General features: G+C 40.8%; 2 protein-coding genes across 6 annotated transcripts; both read right to left on the reverse strand.

Moving 5' to 3' along the window:
• Positions 1-2512: 2512 nt before the first annotated feature.
• Positions 2513-8370, reverse strand: LOC104115635 (probable alpha,alpha-trehalose-phosphate synthase [UDP-forming] 7). 5 transcript variants are annotated; one of them, XM_033661161.2, is made up of 5 exons: positions 8065-8370; positions 5592-7645; positions 5232-5505; positions 4687-4751; positions 3307-3513 (listed from the first exon to the last, which is right to left on the reverse strand). In XM_033661161.2, exons 2-4 carry the CDS (start codon positions 7562-7564, stop codon positions 4731-4733), a joined length of 2268 nt encoding a protein of 755 aa, XP_033517052.1. In that variant the 5' UTR covers positions 7565-7645; positions 8065-8370; the 3' UTR covers positions 3307-3513; positions 4687-4730. The 5 variants fall into 5 exon arrangements, with proteins under 5 accessions (XP_018632993.1, XP_070051579.1, XP_009624606.1 ...); XM_018777477.3 differs by lacking the exon at positions 4687-4751 and having other exon boundaries at positions 2513-3513; positions 5592-7724; positions 8065-8366; XM_070195478.1 differs by lacking the exon at positions 4687-4751 and having other exon boundaries at positions 2513-3513; positions 8052-8366.
• Positions 8371-19443: 11073 nt separating this feature from the next.
• Positions 19444-20058, reverse strand: LOC138904954 (uncharacterized). The gene has a single exon (XM_070193450.1). It carries the CDS (start codon positions 20056-20058, stop codon positions 19444-19446), a length of 615 nt encoding a protein of 204 aa, XP_070049551.1.
• Positions 20059-20273: the final 215 nt, after the last annotated feature.

Below are 20273 nucleotides of genomic sequence, written 5' to 3' on the forward strand. Positions count from 1 at the left end.
CTTGTGTACGGCTTCAAAAACTGAATTTGTTGTTCAATTGATAAACACTTGCCATTCCTCATAAAATTCTTGAAAGCTTTTATCTTGCCAGAAACTTTCCCTAGCAAGTCTTTGTAGTAATCAACAAATATAGAGGCAATAGCACTTTGATTAGTTTGTACTATGCCTTGACTGTCTGTCAACTAGATGATATTTTGTTGAAGCTTCCTATGCTTGATCACAGAAAAAAAAACACCTTGTCATCTCCCAACCTTATCCATGTTGCCTTACTCTTCTGTTGCAAGAAAAGTTCGGCTAGGTAGGAAGATCGTCTGAATTTCTGAAATAGCTCCTTTTCTTTTGTCTGCAAAGTAATATCCTGAGGATGTAAATGTAGTTATGCCTGTGCCTGAGCAAGGTTAAGTCTGTCTTCATCAGCTACTGCAATTACATTACTAAAATGTTGGCCATTCAGCTTCCTCAGTTTGTGCTTCAGGTATTTTAGTTTTTTCACCACTCTAAACATACAACAACCATCCACTTGTTGAGCCCATCCTTCCTTTTCTACATCAAGAAACGATGGGTGGGTAGCCCAGACATTATACTATTTAAAAGTAGCTCTATCTCTTCTAGGACCATCAGTAAGAACCGGCTTCATAGGACAATGATCACTTATTCCCTCAGGTAGGAAATGAGCTTTGAAACTTGGCATACTATTCAGCCAAACTGTGTCAATAAACACCCAATCTATTTTGGACATCACTCTTCCATATCCATGTCTATCATTCCAAGTATATTTACTTCCACATCTTGGTAGTTCAATCAATCCACAAGCATCCACACAACTTTAAAATTCTATTATTTCTGACGGGCTAATGGGGTTAACTCCAATTCTATCATCTGGTTGGAGTACTGAATTGAAGTCTCCCATCACTATCTGTGGCATATTGAGTCCTGCACTTATTGACTCCAAATATGACCATAGATGTCTTCTCTCCTCTCTTGTATTAAAAGCATATACTACAGTTGACAAGTAGGTAAGCTTTAAACTGAGGTGATGAATCTTGCAAGTGACTGCTTGGGCAGTTTTACTGACTAGGACAATTTGAAAATAATTTGACCTCCAAGTTAACCATATTCTACTATTATAGTGTTGCTCTAGGTTGGTGATGTATCCCCAGCCTCCAAATAGTTTGTTGGCCAATTGATCCACCATGTTTAATTTAACTTTAGTTTCTAGAATTCCAATCATACCTATATTTTCTTTTGTACAAAGGAGCTTTACCTCCTTTTGATTGTTAGGGGCATTCATTCCCCTAATATTCCAACAGAGTATGTTATCCATGATTGGAGGGAGGGTTGATTGTCCCACCCTCTTTCTTTACTAGACTTGGTAATCCTTGAATACATTGGCCTGCTGGCTCACTAGGACCTTCTTGAGATAGTGGCTTGAAAGTATTCTGTTGGTTGATTTGAATTCCCCTATTCCCTTGTTGCTTGCTTATTGTATTTCTGGCACTATTAGTAGGTGTAACCCATCCTGAGTTAACCTGTCCACTTTCGTGACTTCTTGTTGCCCCCTTGCTTACTGTCACAACTTGTATCTTTCTTTTACAATAAAAGGTTTGTTGTCGAAGTGGTATATGCCTCCTTGGACAACTTCATTCTCCCCCACTTCATCATCAAATCGCACCAGTACTATCACATTCTTCATCATGGAGATCTTATTAGTGCCATGTTTGCCCCATATTTTCTGGATATAGCTATTCAAAATCGAGAAGGGAGGGTGAGCTCCTAAAACATAACAACATACTACAACAGATTTCCAATGTTCCAGTTCTGTATTGACATCCTCTGTTTCAATTTCACATACAGGGGTAGCTGCATGCACCTCTAGAGCTATGTATTCTAGTTTAAAACCTGCATTTGTTACCTTAGTGATGACGAAATTGTCCCAGATGGATCCCTTACTTGCAACTTCCACCATTAATTCTACTTCATCTGCCCATGAAAGCTTATTTTGACTCTGTGTCAAGGTCCCTGAAGCTACTTTTGAAGTGGATGTTTCTTCTACCTCCAATTGTTCTAGTGCTTTGGCTATTGAAGATCCCCCAATTTCCTCTGAGTTTGCATCCCTAGGTTTAGCTGGTACTGTTCCATTGGTCTCCACCCCTACCATCGGTGAACTCGAGATTGCAATTGCCTTTAGCAGTTCATCCCTTTTCCGTTGATGATTTCCGCGCAGCTGATTCCATGGATTCTGAGCTCTCTTGCCCATGAACGGCGCACGTTAAGCTAACATGCGCTGAGAGAAACGGTTTCTACGCTTTTTTGTCGAAATACCTTGCCTATTACATTTTTATACTATATCTTTTACATGCATTTAAAAGGCCTTACTAAATTAGCCGCCTTGAAGTTTCTAATAAGATTTGAAAGGGCAAAAAAGTTCTTCCAGAAAGAAAAAAAAAAGGGGGGTGGGGGGGCAGCAGGTTACAACTGAATCAGACATTTTTGTTGTTCTGCAAACTCGCACTTGACAGACCAGAATTACTGTAATTGATGTCACTATTAACAAGCACAAGCTTTTGTTATCATGTGCATAATAAGTGACGAAATTTAGTTTTGGGAACTTTATCGTAAGGGAGAATTTCTATAGCATTTACAATTATGAGAATCGAACCAATTGGTGTATCCAGAAGACAATATTCTCACTCCTAAATAGAAAGAGAAGGATTAAATAAATGAACCAAAAGAAAAGAAAAAACACCTGTTTACAGTTGATCTAATAATCCAAGTTATGAGTCTTTGACGACCAATATTCCATCTTTGCCACATGCAAGGCAAGAAACTGAGGAGTGTGGCCTTCTTGAATCAGTATTTATTCAACAAGGGCCACAAATATATATGTTGTGAAGGCCATGAAGATTACCATTTGACATTGCTCTCCCTTCAGAGTCAACTTTCACTCATATGTATCCACTTGGGCAGCAGTGCTTCTGTGTGTTTGAAACATTTGAGATCAGTTAAATCTCACCCCATAAATCGATGGTCTCCAACGGACTGGCCATCTCATAAAAAATTCTGTACAATACCTCTCCATTGATTCTTTGAGAGTAATACGCGTCACAAATCAGTACAAGCTCTAATGATGTTTCTTTTGGACAACTTTAAAGGGCTGATTCAATGTGAAGTGAACTCAGACAAGAAAGCAGGGAAGGATATACTTCAAACAAAGGTTCCCGTTACAATTTCTGATGAGGGTGGAGTGGATTCCTCGGCAAGAGCTTGAAGCATGGTTCTAACTTCTGTTGTGTCATCAAGATAATATTTGGCTTTACTTGGCTTTTGTCCCACTGTGCAGGCATACACTTCTGTGCTTGAAGAAAGTATACTGCTATTTATGGCATTTCCAATAATCTCAAACATGTCCTCATCAGACCTATCATCACCTACGCACATCACGAAATCAGCCTGCCGGCCACTCTCACCCATTGATGCGAAAATTTTCTCTGCAACTAGACCTTTACTGACTCCCTGGAATGTTGCAAAAATTGAGGTTTAGATAAAGCTACAGTCAGCAGCAGAGGTTAGCTACAATGAGCATGGATGTGATAAAACAGGTATTATACAGCTATAACGAGAAGACTATTTAGCAAATTATACGGGGCATCCTTCTCAACAATATATGTTGAAAAGTACATGGATTAGGAATGTTGTCATCTCTATTTTTGTTATTAAGAAAATGATATGTATGCGTATGTGTATGTGTATGTATGTGTGTGTGTGTGTATATATATATATATATATATACATACATATATATACATACATACATACATACATACATATATATATATATATATATATATATATATATATATGTGTGTGTGTGTGTGTGTGTGAATGTATATTCCCCTACCTATTTGGCATTATGCTGGAATTACGTCCTAGATTTAACTGAGGCATATTTCTAAAGATAAAAATTTCCTGCAATTGTCTCTATTAATACATCAGAAATTATGAATCAAACCAACTTCAAGAGCAACACCAAACAAACAACAAAAAAAACCAGTTGAGTCCCACAAGGAGGTCTACAGAGGGTGGCGTGTACGCAGCCCTTACCCCTACCCCCTACCCTGGGATGTAGAGAAGTTGTTTCTGAAAGACCCACGGCTCAAGTAGGAAACCAACTTCAAGAGCGACTGCGGAAAATTCAGAAACCTCGAACAAATTGCTTCATTTGAATTGGTAATTCTCATAGCTGGGGCTCAAGATGACAAACGGAACCAAAAGGAGCAACGAGGTGTCAACTTTCTTCTGCTCTAAACCAGCTTACAAGTAAATAGGGTACTTTAAGATGCACCAGCCAAGTGATTATCGTCTTTTTGTTAAAACTAACAATTACTCTTTCTTGGTTGACAGACATCATTCTTGGTTAGAGAAAGTATCAAGAACATCTTAGCTTTAAAAAACTGATGCAAATGACAAGTTTCCCAGATGGCGGTAGAAGCTATTTCCTCCTATTGTTAATGCCTGGAGGCATAAGCTTGCTGAAAAAGGGAAAAGTAAAAGATACTTGTATCTTGTTATTAATTTGTGCTTTAGATTAATCTCAGTATGCTTTCCTCTTTTATGACACCATACACATAATTAATATGATAAAACAAAAGAAAGGCTACTGTAATTAAAAATTCATTGTTATCTTACCTGATAAAAAAAAGTAATTTAAGATTCATTTGGAAGCTCTTTATTTAGACTCCAATAGGAGAGCCCTTCAGTCACGACACAGGATGCAATTAATATGATATGACAAAGTAAAAGTTCTAAGCACCTTTGCTAGGAAAGCTTTATAGTTTAAACATTACCTGAAAACGGGAAATTTTCAACCGTCAGCCCTAACTACTTCCATGAAATATGATAGATTAACAAATTTAGAGAATATTTGAATGAAGCAGCTTTTAATGTCCACATCCTTCTAAAAAAAATGTCCACATACATCTAGAATCAGCAAAGACACTTAATAAACGCTCTGACCATGCCCCCCATCCCAGCCTTTCTTTAAAAGAAAATATTGCTACTCAGTATATAGCGTACCGCACAAAAAATAAACTATAAAGCATGTCTAGATTGAAAACTAAGTATATATATTGGAAATTAAAGCAGATCCAACGGATGAATGGAGTAACTGGTGATATCGAATAATGTTCATTGGAAAAACTCGTGACGAATGAAAAGGTTAAGAGATGACACACCTGAGGCTTAACTTCAACAATGAATTGCCCACTCTTCACAGCAACAGGTTCATTTGCAAGCACACTTTCAAGATGGTCTAACATCTCTTTTGCTTGGCAAGACCCAAAACCAAGATCTGCATCCCGATGATGCCAAACCAGAGCACTCTCCTTTGTTTCAATGTAAGAGCCATCTGTAGCTTCTGTATACTGCTTCATAACCGGTTCAGCCATCTGCATCCACTGGAAATCACTGTTCTGCCCACAGACTTCCCATTCTTTATCTGCAGACCACCTGGTGGATAAAGACAATAAGTACATACCGACATGCGGGCTATGACAAATAGACACAAAATGAGAATAAACTTGTTCTAAGAATACCTTAAGAAGTATCCATGCTCCGCAGCAATGCCAAGTTTCTCACACGGAGAAAACCACCGGCCTAAACTATCCCTTCCTCGTCCGCTCACGAGAAACACAGTATTTCTTTCATCACCACAAAGTGTATTAATAATTGAAATAACTTCAGGACTAGGGACCTTATTGATGGCTGTTTGAGGCATTAGAGTGCCATCATAATCCAACAATATTGCTCTATTTTTGGATTTTGAGTAAGAAGAAACAATATTATCCATGGACAGCTTCCTGAAATTGGGATCAAGTGCAACAACTCTAAAACCAAAGCTCAGACCAATACCCCAGCAACGTCGCCTAAAATGGTCTTTGCAAGTTCTCTCCAGATCCTGGAAAAAGCTTCTTGACCAATAGGCTACGTCGTGTCTGCTTACATATTTATAATGCTTTTCATGGCGCAACACCTTCTCAGCATCAGCCATTGAAATTGCTTCATTTAGTGCTTCTGCAGTTGCTTCCACATTCCACGGGTTAACACGTATAGCACCACTTAGTGAAGGAGAACATCCAATGAACTCGGACACTACCAACATGCTCTTTTTCTGACCATTTGACTCTGCAGTGCAGTCTGAACCAGGGATACCCTGCCTGCTCACAATGTATTCATATGGAGTAAGGTTCATGCCATCTCTTACTGCTGTAACAACTACACACTCAGCTACAGTGTAATAGGCAGTCCGTTCACTAAGAGAAACTGGGCGATCAATGAACACGATGGGTTCATAACCAGGCTGTCTAAACTTGTCATTGATTCTTTTGATACTTGTTTGTATTTCTTCCTGTATTTCCTCGAGATCTTTTCCTTTTCCTCGAGCCGGATTAGCAATCTGTACCAGCACTGCCCTTCCCTGCCACTTCGGATGCTGTTTTAACATTTCTTCCAATGCAAGAAGTTTCAAATTGACACCTTTGAAAATGTCCATATCATCAACACCAAGTAAAACAGTTTTACCTTCAAACTGCTGCTTAAGCTCTCCAACTCTCCACTCTCTATCTGCTAGTTGAAGCACGGTCTCAATCTGCCCCATGTGAATCCCAACTGGCATAATCTTGATCCCCACAGTCCGTCCGTAGTATTCAAGCCCGATGTAACCCCTCTTTGACTGATACTCTAATCCCAACATGCGACTACAACAGGACAAGAAATGCCGTGCATAATCGAATGTATGGAAACCAATCAGGTCGGCATTCAATAGAGCCTTGAGAATTTCTTCTCTCACTGGAAGCGTCCTATATATCTCTGATGAAGGAAAAGGGCTATGCAGAAAAAAACCCATTCGCAATCTATTGAAACGCCTACGTAAGAATGTAGGTAAAACCATTAAATGATAATCATGGATCCAGACAAAATCATCATCGGGATTTATCACCTCAATCACCTTCTGGGAAAATATCTTGTTTGCTGCAACATATGCCTCCCACCATGACCGATCAAATCGACTGCCATGACTTGCAGAGTATGGAAGCATATAATGGAAAAGTGGCCATAAATTCTGTTTGCAAAAACCATGATAATATTTAGATAAAATGTCTGCAGGGAGAAAAGCCGGAACACATTTAAACCTATCCAACAGTAACTGCGAAACATCGTCCTGTTCGCTTGAATCAACCTCAACCCTTAAACAACCAACATAGAGAACTTCCATATCATCTGGCAAACCATCTTTTATGTGCAACAACAATGAATCATCATCCCAACTAAAACTCCATCCTTTATTATCTGGCCTACGCTTAGCTTTTACAGGGAGCTGATTAGCCACTATAATTATTCGATCTACAATAATAGATGATGGAACATCTGATGTAACACTGTTAGCTTGATCATCATCGAGCTCAGAAATAACTCCAGCAACTGTCATTACCCGTGGCAGCCGCCTTTTCATCACTGGGAAATTCCCAGATGCTAGATCTAGCAAGTTGGTATACGATTTGGACAACATCTTCACAACCCTTTATTTGCAGAAACTCCTCCACTAAATCCTCAAATCCACAACACAGAACAAACAGAACCCTTATTTTTTCTGTTCCAAAAAGAAAAAACCACATACATCAAAACAACTTCCTCAGTATGAATCACACCCAAGTAAAATTCAAGAGGATCTGAAAAATAGGTATCATCGAAGAATCAAAATAAACTCATTAAACTGAAGGAAAAAAACAGTTGAAACAAAAACATCAAACTGGAATAGGATCCAAGCATTAAAACAGAAACACATATGCTAAATATAGAGAAAAAACTCAAACTTTAAGCGAAAGAAGATCAAATCCAACTAGTACCTAATAATCACCATACATGCATGTGGTGTCTAACAACTCCATTAGCAATATTAACAGTTGAAAAAACAATCTTTTTTTCTTTTCACATAATTAGTACATACACAACAAAAACAACATTAATTTTACTAATAAGTGTTCAAAAATGAAAACTTTAAGCACTAACCTTTGTCAATACTGATCGAAAATATTCATGTACTATAACAAAGCTCTTTGTTGGTCAAAATAGCAAAATACTCTCTGCTGTCAGTCAGAAAGAAATCTAGGGTTTAGTCTCTCTCTCTCTCTCTCTCTCTCTCTCTCTCTATTCACACTTCATTGATCTTTCTTTCTATCAATGTCCATTTCAATTACTTTTCATTAAACTATAAACCAAAAATTAAAAACATTTTAATATGGCAAAAATTAAAAAGAGGATAAGGTCGGCCAGCAGACGCGTACTTATGCCAACTGGCTTTTCTCTGTTCTTTTTTCTTCTTTGCCAGAACAAATGACAGGCTAGTTGTCTTTCTTGTCACGCGCTATTATAATGGACTTGTGAACAAATAAAATACAAGGCCACGTAAGGCGAGGGTTAGTCACTTTACACGTGGCTTACTAAGGATGGATACAGATGATAATTACTGTGGGAATGCGAAGCATAGGAATATGAAATTTTAGGATTAATGGTGGGAACAAGATCTTATCCCACGTGGCATATCCAGGGTGTAGTTGGCGGATAAGGCGTGAGAAATGAAACGGCTGATGACCTGGCAAATAAGTTGCGTCATCCATGACGCCAGCATGTCTACTTGGCTACACGTGGGCTGCAACTTTATCGTGTCCGAGGGGAGGGATAAGGTTTCTGGTCAGGGAGTTTGGTGGGATGGAGGCGTATTAATGTCACATTCCTGGTTTTGAGGTTGTTCAAAGTTCTATTTTTGCCCTTTTCTGTTTTCTCTATCACTACTTAAGGGTGTTTACGGTATAAGATAAAAATTAAATCATATCGGTTTAAAGAAAATATATTAGTGTTGATTTTAATAAATTAAAATATTTAGCTTTGTTTGATAAAGTTTATGATTTTGTTGTAATTCGTTCTTTTCTTTTTCGTTATTGAGGTGTTCTTCTTAGTTCTTTTCATTCATTTTTTTGTTTAGTTTCAAGTGAAACGAGGAAGAATGATTATAACGTAGTACTATGACTTGCAACGACAAAGGATTATTTTCTTCCATAGAAAAGAAAATCCAAGATGTATGTTACTTTTTTTTTTTTTTTGGCTTCTCGCACCGTGTTTAATACTTCTATATTTGTATTTGGGCCTTAATTAGTCAGAATTTGCGGTTCAAATTCGATTTTTTTAATTAAGGTAAATTTTTTTATTTTCTTTTTGAGAAATCAAACAACAAGCGCCTCTTCTAAGGCACTAACAAGTAGGGCTGTTCAAAATCGAATCGAACCGTTAATCGAACCGAACCGATGGTTTATTGGCTTATTGGTATCGGGGATGGGGAACGGATTGAGATTTTATAATTAACGGCTTAACGGTTTGGGGGCGGATTACTCAATTTTCTTATCGGGTAAACCGTTAACCCGTTAAGAATTTTAAATACTTATACTTTTACCCTTATATATATAAAGTACTATTGAACGAATGTGAATGTTTGATTGATTATGAACAAATGTCCTTTTGAAAGTTTGATTGTTTACTGAACTAATGTGTTTTTCTGATTTTACAAATTTAGTTATTATGTGTATGACAGACTGTCTGTTGCCTTCCAACTTATGCATTTGTCCCTGCTTGTTGCCTTCTAAAATCCAGCATTTGTTGCTCAGTTTGTTCTTGAACCTATGGGATGCTTCCTATCCTTGTGGCGGAAAAAGTACCACTCATTCTGCAACGCTGATCCAATCTTACGCCTCTTTGTACAGTATGTGTAGTCTTGGTATAGATTGAATAATTGTTCAAAAAAATTTAATTTAGTTTAGTCGATAACCGTCCGATAATTATTAATCAGATATCAATCCGCCTGTTGTCTTATTGAATGACTAGCGAATTACTATATTTATAATTCGATAACCGTTAAGTATAATTATCTGCCCGATAAGCAACCCTACTCACAAGGTTTTTTTTTAGAAAAGAAGAAAGAGCCAAATATAGACGGATATTTTGGGAATAGAATAGGAAGATACGAAATGGATTAGGTTTGGAATTAGCGAGTATTCAAAAGCGACCAAAGGGAAATAGTTGGGTGGATAAGTCATAAGGACTGAGGAGTCATTTTTGAGTTGTCTTTACCAAATATGTATTTGGCGGTTTGAGTTGTGGAGACAAAACTATCCGTATTTGTGGAACAATCCCACCCCAAATTTATAATTTATAATATAACAAATAGTACTATTACCTAATGTTAGTGGGCTCCGTCATTTGGTCAAAGTTTGTCATTCTTTTTTCTCCTTTTTGTTAATAATTCCACATCTTTTGTGGTATTTAGGTCACCCTTCTCACCTTTAGTTTCTACTTTCAATGGGTAGTGTTTTGGTCAAATTTGTCTCCTCAAATTAGCAATTTCTTTATGATATTAATTTATTTTATTTGTCTATTCAAACTTTTCGTACAAAATTCATTTCCTAACTCTTTTTTTGGCACCTTTTTCTGACCAATTACATATAATATCATGAGTTTTAAAATTTTATAGCATGTATTTTTTTTCCTGACCAATTGCATATAATGTCATGAGTTTTAAAATTTTATAGCATGTTCTTTTTTTTTGAAGGAGGTAGGCGAAGCTGGATAATCTGGTCAGTGCAATTAATGCTGAAATTAAAAGAATGAGACTCTTTAGATCTTAGGGTATATATTGTTTTATTATTTTTCCTTAAAATTCGTTGGAATATTCTTTAAATGCCAATGACTTTAGCATGTGCCTATTTTTAAATAGTTGGTAATTGGTGGTTGTTGCTTTTTTCTTTTTTTTCTTTTTTCTTTTTACATTATATTGCTTCAACTTGCCCATGTGATTAAATTTTTATTCTCTTATCTTTTTCGTTTGCTTAGTTTGGTTCAAACACGAAAAGGCCGTTGTCCAATATTCTTGTGACGAACCTTCGCCAAAATAATAGTGTGTCTCTAATTGCGCTTGTTAAGTTCAAAAATTTTCATTTCTGGTTATATTATTATGAAATAACTTTGTTTTAAAATAATGATTCTTATAAATCCATCAAAATAAACAAGATACATAGAATCAAGGTTTAACTTGAATTTGTACTCGCCTCTAACATTAATTTATAGGAAGACCCAAGATATACGAGATCATAACATAACATGAGTGATTGGACATACTTGAATTCATAGTATTATTGTTATAATAATTATAGAACGAGAATAATAATGGGTAGGTTTTGTTCTAACACTAAAAGGGGATATGCCTAATGTACTTTAGGATGTACTTCCAATTTTCTATTGGGATAGTAACTGTTCCTTTTGCACAATTCTTTGGCATATTCCCAGTCATCCATTGGCATCTTATCATACACCAAATCCAATTCCGTTTGAGCAACTTTAAAGAAACTTCTTTTTGACAAAAAAAAAAATAAGACTTTTGATTAAACTAATTAATATTGCAGGGCTAAATCTAGTTAATGATAATAACTTCAGATCTATAATCGATTGACACCAATCACGCAAGAGCAGTGTTGAGAGAAGATTAAATGTGATATACATTCAATGTTTCAAGATCATTAATGATGGGGGAATATCAAGCAATAAATAACGATAAATGGCATTAAAGTAAATAAGGAAAATGATTCACTCAATATTGAATGAGGTGGATGATTCTTCTTTCTGACAATGATGAATGATAGACAAATACTAGAATGTTGGGACCCTTCTCGGATCTAATGAAAAAAATGTGGAATAGTAGACAATCGAATCTCTTTAGAAAGGTAGTGATTGTCTTTTATCTAGAGAGAAAGTCTATTTTTCAAAGAATGTTCTTATCAGAGAATATTACATATATCTCTCCCCCTATCTCTTTTTCTATTTATATGGGACATTCTCCAGTCAACCCTAAAGTACAGACACCAAGAATATCTGAATATTCTATTATAAAAACTAGCCGTTAGCACTCGACCTCGGCCATTATTGACTACTCGGCTACGAGCTCCGTTATCTACTAATCGACCCCAATCATATCGCTTTCTACGATACCGCTTCGTGTCAAATCTTAATGAAAGTAGATTTTGACCCATACAGTTAGTCCCTCCGCTTATTAATGTCGACCCTGGGTGACCTCGATGAGTGGACTTTGTCTGTCAGGCTTGAGAAGTTTTATGTGAGCAGGTCGAGTAGTAGCGCTTCAGACAGGATGGAAATATGGCCTTTTGTGATCCACAACCTAGGGTCACATCATTTCATCGTGACGTCATGTCATCATGCGTCATTATTACGCATTTTTCTGATACCTTGTGTCGTTTTCTGTGCCTCTGCCGCCTCGATTTTTGAGCTGGGCAACTGCGATTTGCTTCTTCGGTATTGATGCCCTAACTCTTATAAATGGGGATATTCAGTTCTTAGGTTCACTCTTTGCTTTCTAAAAATCGGATTTTCATACCCTCTTCTTCCTCAATCAGAATCTCTGCTTCCTTGATCTTACTTCATACTCCTGTATTCACCGATTTTGGTGGTTCTTGCTACTCGACTCTTCTTCGTTTGCACCCCCTCTATTCATAAACAAAAATGGTTAATGTGTCTCCCAGTTCTGGGGGATACCTAATCTTGCTCCTTTGACAGTGTACATGGCTCCCTATGACAGTGGGACTGCCATTGTTGTAGAAGATGAAAGCTTTCCTATGGTGGAGAAAATAATTCCCCGTAGCGATAAGGCTATAACTGACTTCTCAAAGCTACCCGAGGATGACCCTGAGGTCGTAGAGTCTGAGATGGACGTGGCTACCCTTGCTAATTTCAGGGCGAAGTTCAAAATTCCAGTCCACATCGATCTGGTCCCGGCTGGATGCGATGTGGTGCAGATTCATCTCCCTGGATATTGCGCTTTCTATGCATATCCATTCTACGTAGGCTATTCTTTTCCCATTCTCCCATTGGCAGAGGAGTTCTGCCGCAACTACGGCATCTGCCCGGCTCAGCTTTCTCCTTATATCTACAAGTTCATCCCCATGTTGTCAAAGTATGCGGAATTGGCTGGCCGCATGGTCTCTCTTTTCCACCTGATGCACCTTTTTCCCTGAGTTTTTATAGAGGGACGATGTTGCACCTTTGTCATCGCGGAGGCAAAAGTTTGGTAGTAAAGATCGACGATAAAGCGAATCGTCGATTCTGGTTTAATTACTTCTTTGTCAAGACTGAGTACGTGGTGGCAAACGCGAACGAATTTCCTGAGGCGTGGAATTACGCTCGTAAGTATTTTCACTAAGTGCTCATTTTGCTCGTTATGGTCGTAGTCTAACCGTTCTGTCTTTTTCTCCTTCAGCTGAGACCAAGCCCCCTCCATTGGTCTCGGATATTCACGAATGGGTTAGCCAGATCTTGCCCCACACAGTGGGGATTCGTGGGTAGCCGGCCTTTTTCCAGAAGTTCGGGCCCAAGCTTTCAGCGACCGGTGAGTTTGTCCATTCATATAGTGACTTTTTACTTATACCGCCCTGGCCTTGTGGTCACGTGTCCGTCATGGCTTTGATAGTTGTCGTTCTAATCATTTTTGCAGGGGGGTCTTCTAAGAGGTGAAAAGCTCCTGCTCCTGCATTTCGTAAGAGGAAGGCCATTTCTATTCCTATTGCTGCCGTGAGACTTGCTCGGTCGTCGACTACTGCGACGGGTGTTTCAACTTCGCCTCTATATTATCTAGTTTACGAGGATGATGAGGAAGGATCATCGCCGACTAATGATAATCTGTTTCACCGCAAGAGGCGATCTGTCGGTATCGGTGATGGAAATGTCCGCGTGGGAAGTTCGGTGATGGATAGTTTCGTCATCAGAAAAACAACGACTATAGATCTCAAAGTTGGTTCCGAGCAGCCGTCCACGATCCCGTCACAGTCGGGGCCGAGGGATGTACTTTGCTCCTAGAGGCCGGAACGGGTTTTGAAGGGTCGTCGGCGCGGATACCCGACGCCTTACAAGGGGGTGAGATATCGATCTCTTTACCGATCGAGGGCCTTTCCTCTCGGGTTGACAATAAGGGCAAAAGTGTTGCCAAAGAGGATTATGATATGGGCTCCGATATGGACGCCGAGGAAGTTAGGATGATGGGGGAAGGACTTACCCGGCTTGAGGTGAGGTTGGAAGGGAGCACGCGGACCATTGCAATCCCTTTGAACCGGGATCTATTAGTTGATATAGATGACGTGGTCCCTTCTCTTGGTCTACTATGTTCCGATGTGGAGGGTAAGGCCCTCGAGAAGCTGAAGGATTCCACTTTGTCGAAGAGCATAGCCGACCTTGCTCTTAGGTTATGTTTGGTATTCTGTTTCCTTATTCATTTTTTATATTGATTTTGACTTTGTTCTTACCTGCTTTGTCTTTCTTTTTAGACAGTGATCTTGGAGATTGAAAGTTCTCGTCGAGAGGAGAGGCGTAAGGCTATCTTCCAAAAGATGGAGCGGAAATATCGCGAATATCGTGATAAGCACCGTGAGCTTTGCCAGCGATTTGGTGGTAGTAGCAACTTCCGGGCCGTCCGAAACGAGCTAAAGGAGAAGGATGACGAATTGGTAAAGGTCATCGGAAAATGTAGTGAGCTCGAGGGGGCGTTGAAGGATAAAAATAAGGAGCTCGAAGTGAGTAGGGTGGTTGAGGCCCAGTGAGCCGACCTTCAGTCCCAAGTGGTCTCGCTGCGTGCCGAGCTGGAGGAGTGTTAACTTCGAGCGGCCGTTTTGAGTGGCAAGGTCGCCGAGAAGGTAGCGGATTTAGAGAGGGCAGAGTCGGCCCAGTTATTAGCTGCGCATAGAGCTGCAACTTTAGAGGATGTGATCCGTGTTATTTGTTCTGAATGGGATTACGCAATGGAGACGGCTAGGCTCAGAGAGGAGCGGCTTGATGAGCAGATTGGGGAGTTAGAAAAAGAGACTGCGGACCTTAGTGATCGAGTTGTTTCCCTCGAGGCCGATAAAGAACATTTATTGGCGCAGCCGCCCTCCTCCCGTACTACTTTTCCTGATATTCCTCGGGATCTGTATGAGGAATGGATTCACGCCGAGGCCCAGCTAGACATATTCAGAGATCTGATAGGGACGGGGGCTGTTTCGGAAGCCGACTTAGCGAATGCACGTGCTAAGGCACGTGAAGCTCGGTTTGCTTATGGCTATGACCCCGCTACACCATAAGCTGGTGATGCCGAGGAAGATGTGGAAAGGATTGAGCAGGATGACTGGTACGACGATGAGTATCCCGGCGGTGAAGGTGGAGAAATGGGTGGAGATGGTGTTGCTGAGTTAGGTAGCACGTAGTTGTTTTTCTTTCTTTTGCTTGTAATTCTTGTACATACTTTTGCTGGCATCTATTTGAGCTTTTGTAAGGAATATATTTGAAGTAAGAAATGTCATTTTAATCTGGCCAGATTTTGTTTTGGCCATGGTCGTGGATTAGCAGGTGTTAATTCGAACGAGGTTGAACGTAACCTGTATTGAGTTGGTCCGAGCGAGGTCGAAGAGCTCGAATGCGAGTTAGTTCGAGCGAGGTCGAATGCGAGTTAATTCGAACGAGGTCGAATGTAAGTTAATTTGAACGAGATCGAATGTAGTTTAATTCGAACGAGGTCGAATGTAGTTTAATTCAAACGAGGTCGAATGTGAGTTAATTCAAACGAGGTCGAATGTAGTTTAATTCGAACGAGGTCGAATATGAGTTTAATTCGAACGAGGTTGAATGTAGTTTAATTCGAACGAGGTCGAATGTATTTTAATTCGAACGAGGTCGAATATAATTTACTTAATTGTGGCCGGGGTCCGAGTTGATATTGAGGCGATGTTGTTCTGGCGAGAACATGGGCGGACTTCATACATTTGTGTTTTGCTCATACTTGGAGAAATTTACATGTTTTTCGGGCTGACAATCCAGTCCCAGTCTATTTAGTCCCTTCATTGGGTGACCTAGAGATGTGTTGAGAGGTTGGGCAATGAACTAACCATCCGGTGTCTCTTTCCATTTGTATTTCGACTTGGAAGTGTCCCCCTTGTCGCCTCGTTAAAAACCTACTCGAGAAAACCCGATTGGTACAAAACTCAAGTGAGGGAAAAAGAATGCGACTTGGAGGACGCTTTTTCTTAAAAGTTGAAATACGTGAGGTGAGCGACGTTCGAGTTATTTGGCAGTAGTTTTCCTTCCATTGTTTCTAGTTGAAATGACCATTTATTTGCTAATGCCATGATTTTGTATGGGTCGTCCCAATTCGTCCCTAGTTTGCCTTCCCGCGGGTCTTTACTTGCTTGTGTTTTGGCCTTGAGCACGTAGTCCTCGACTTTGAGTGGTCTGATCTTGGTTTTTTTGTTATAATAGCATTATGCCTGCTGTGTTTGGGCGACCATCCTTATGTAGGCCATATCTCTCCGTTCTTTGACTTCGTCGAGCTCTTGCCTTCTGCTTTCATCATTTTTTGGCCCGCTCTCATGGGAGTATCGCAAACTGGGCTCTCCGACTTCGACTGGTATTACCGCATCAGTCGCATAGACTAAAGAGTAGGGTGTCTCTTCTGTACTCGTCTTTGGCATTGTGCGATAGGCCTAAAGCACTTCTGGTAACAGCTCCGACCATAATCCCTTGGCGTCCTCAAGCTTTTTCTTCATGATGTTCAGTATTGATTTATTGGAGGATTCCACTTGCCCGTTGCCTGTGGGGTGGTATGGTGTGGAGAGTATACTTTTGATATGCCACTTATCGAAAAATTTGGTCGACCTTTTTTCCAGTAAATTAGGGTCCGTTGTCGCAACTGATCTCTTTGGGGAGGCCGAAGCGGCACACAATGTTTTTCCATATGAAGGCGATCACTTCCTGTTCGCGTATTTGGGCGAATGCTCCTGCTTCTACCCATTTTGAAAAATAGTCAGTTAAAACCAAAAGAAATCGTATGTTACCTTGTCCCGCAGGGAGGGGGCCGATGATGTCCATTCCCCATTTGATGAAAGGCCAAGGGGAGGTGATCGAGTAGAGATGCTCGCCTGCTTGATGGATCATTGAGGCGTATTTTTGGCATTGTTCGCATTTTTTACGAAGTCTGCGACCTCTTTTTTCATGGCAGGCCAGCAGTTACCTGCCCGTATGAGACATCTGACTAGAGCTCGATTGCTTGAGTAAGCTCAGCAGTGGCCTTCGTGGACTTCTTCCAGTACGCACCGCATCTGGTTCGGGCCTAAGCATTTCTCTAGGGGATGTCATACGTCCTGTTATATAGGTCGTTGTGAATGATGTTGTACCTGGCCGCTTACATCCGGAGCTTCTTGGCTTCCTTTTTATCATCTGGGAGTACGCCGTCCTGCAAGTATGTAACAATACGGTTCCTCCAGTCCCAGGTTAGATTTATGGTCCTTACCTCGATTTGATCTATCGATGAGTGGAGGAGGGTGACCACGTTTCCTTCTCCGGTTATGCTTTTAGTTGCTGCTGCTAATTTGGCAAGGCCGTCTGCTTCGATGTTTTGTGCTCGAGGGATTTGGTCGAACTGGCACTCGTCAAACCCGGGCAATAGTCTGCAGATCTTGACCTGGTATTTTTGTAACCTTTGCTCTTTGATCTGGAAAGTCCTTGTGACTTGGTTGACGACGAGTTGAGAGTCGCAGCGTAGGATGACCCGCCTCGCCCCGTACTTGAGTGTTAGCCTTAACCCTGCAATCATGGCCTCATACTCGGCCTTGTTGTTAGTCATGTCTAGGCACCTTATGGACTGGCGAACCACTTCGCCTATCGGGACTTCGAGTACAAATCCCAATCCGGGCCCTAACGCATTGGAGGCGCCGTCAGTGTACAAAATCCATAGATCTTGTGTTCGCGGAGAAGCGTAGGCGGCTTCTTTTTTGACTTCGAGCATTATTTTTGCGTTGAAGTCGGTGAGGACTTGCGATTTTATCGGCGTCAGCGGTTGACATATGATATCATGCTCGCTCAATTCTATGGCCCGCTTAGCTAATCTTCCCTGATAGCTCGGGCTCATGCAAGATGCTTCTCAAGGGGAAAGTTGTGATTACCGAGATTGGATGGCATTGGAAGTACGGTCTAAGCTTTCGTGAAGCTATGACCAAGGCCAAGGCCAGTTTTTCAAGGTGGGGATACCTCATCTCGGCGTCGACTAAGGTTTTGCTAATGTAATAGATAGGAGATTGCGTACCTTTGTTTTCTTGGACTAGGACTGCACTCACCGCTACTTCGGATACGGTGAGGTAGACGAGCAGACGTTCCCCTAGTTCTGCTTTGGCAAGCAACGATGGAGATGATAGGTAGGTTTTTAACTCCTTCAGGGCTTGAACACACTCGGATGTCCATAAGAGGCCGTTGTCCTTCTTGAGCACGCCGAAAAACTTGTGACATCTATCAGATGATCGTGAGATGAATCTCGACAAGGCGGCGATGCGTCAGTCAGCTTATGAACTTATTTTTTGCTAGTTAAGTGTTCTGGTATTCCCTCAATGGCTTTGATTTGGTCGTGATTGACCTCGATGCCTCTTTGTGATATTAGGAAGCCCAAGAATTTTCCTAAAGTTACGCCGAACGCACATTTCTCAGGGTTTAGTTTCATCCCATATCGCCTGAGTATGTCGGATGCCTCTTTCAAGTGGTCGATGTGATCTTCTTTCTTTTTGCACTTGACCAACATGTCGTCTATGTAGACTTCCATGGTCTTGCCAAGTTGGTCTTTGAACATTTTGGTCACCAACCTTTGGTATGTCGCCCCCGCGTTTTTCAGTCCGAAGGGCATCGCCCTATAGCAATACGTTCCTTGGTGGGTGATGAAGGTGGTCTTCTCCTGGCCCTCCTCTTCCATAAGGATCTTATTGTAGCCCGTGTAGGCATCTAAGAAGCTCAGCAGTTCATGCCCGACCGTTGCGTCAATGAGCTAGTCAATGTGAGGTAGCGGGAATGAATCTTTGGGATATGCTTTGTTTAAATCTGTGAAGTCTACGCACATACGCCACTTTCCGTTCTTTTTTTTTACCATGACCACATTGGCGACCCACTGGGGATTGATGGAGCCGTTTTCTAACAATTTTTCGACCTCCTAGCGGACTGCATCGTTTATTGCAGAATTGAACTTTCGCCTAACCTGCCTTACTAGGGGTAGAACGGGTAGACGTTCAACTTGTATGTGGCGAACTCCTTCTGGATACCTGGCATGTCTGCATGGAAAAAAGCAAACAAGTATGCGTTAGCAGTTAAAAATTGACAGCATTTACCTGGTTCTTGAAACTTGCGGCCGACATAGGCTTTCTTGCTGTGGGCTTTTTTATCAAGTTGGACAGGGTCAAGGTCTTCTACGGTTGATCCCGTGTCGTCTATTGTTTCGGGATCTCTGATGACGTTAGCCTTTTCATCACAGCTCGACCTCGACACAATTAATTGTTATGCATCCTCTGCTTTGCCCTTCATTTGTTGGGTGTATGTATAATCCTGGGCGATGCGATAGCATTCTCGAGATATGCGTTGTTCTCCTCGTATGCTGAATACTCCCCATGGGGTTAGAAATTTGATAACTTGGTACAAGCTAGAAGGGATAACCCTCATGGCGTGTATCCAAGCTCGATCTATTATGGCGTTGTACGTCGTATCCTGGTTCATGATGTGGAATATGGTTTCCAGAATGATGCCGTCGGCCAGGAAGGGGAGTGTGATTTCCCCGGATGTTCGTTCAACTGCATTGTTAAAACCTGTTAGCGTGATGCAGCGCGGTACTATCTTATCCTCGAGTTTCATTTGTGCAAGTACTTGAGGATGGACAATGCACGCGCCGCTCCCATCGTCCACCATAATGCGTCTTTCATCTGTATCTAATATTCGTAAAGTGATAACGAGGGCATCATAGTAAGGGAAAACCAAACTGTGGGTATCTGACTTATAGAAGATGATACTTTCTTCGAGTTCGTCATACCGTTCATAAGTGATTGAACGTTTGAGCTTGTGGGTTATGGCAAACTTTACGTTATTGATCGAAACATTGTTGCCACCCCCGATGATCATTTGAATGGTGCGAGTTGGTGAAGGTGGTTTCGGCGGTCCCTGGTGTTGCTCACGTCCTCGGGAAAAGTTGGTTCATCCTCGGTCGCTCAACAATTCTTTGAGGTCTCCTTGATGAAGCATGTTCACGACCTCCTGTCTTAGGGCGATGTAACCCTCAGTTTTGTGACCTCGCTCTTGGTGGAACTCGCAGAGGGCGTCTGATTTTCTAATGCTTG

The sequence above is a fragment of the Nicotiana tomentosiformis genome, chromosome 2 (assembly GCF_000390325.3).
Source record: "Nicotiana tomentosiformis chromosome 2, ASM39032v3, whole genome shotgun sequence".
Classification (NCBI taxonomy): domain Eukaryota; kingdom Viridiplantae; phylum Streptophyta; class Magnoliopsida; order Solanales; family Solanaceae; genus Nicotiana; species Nicotiana tomentosiformis.

What these genes read in the sequence shown, in the direction of transcription:
- LOC104115635 (XM_018777477.3), bottom strand. Translation starts at nt 7,564, where the DNA reads ATGTTGTCCAAATCGTATACCAACTTGCTAGATCTAGCATCTGGGAAT. An exon ending in GAGCATGGATACTTCTTAAG is followed by an intron (nt 5,506 to 5,591) that starts GTATTCTTAGAA and finishes TTTATCCACCAG; the next exon opens with GTGGTCTGCAGATAAAGAAT. An exon ending in TTGTTGAAGTTAAGCCTCAG is followed by an intron (nt 3,514 to 5,231) that starts GTGTGTCATCTC and finishes GCAACATTCCAG; the next exon opens with GGAGTCAGTAAAGGTCTAGT.
- LOC138904954 (XM_070193450.1), bottom strand. Translation starts at nt 20,058, where the DNA reads ATGATCATCGGGGGTGGCAACAATGTTTCGATCAATAACGTAAAGTTT.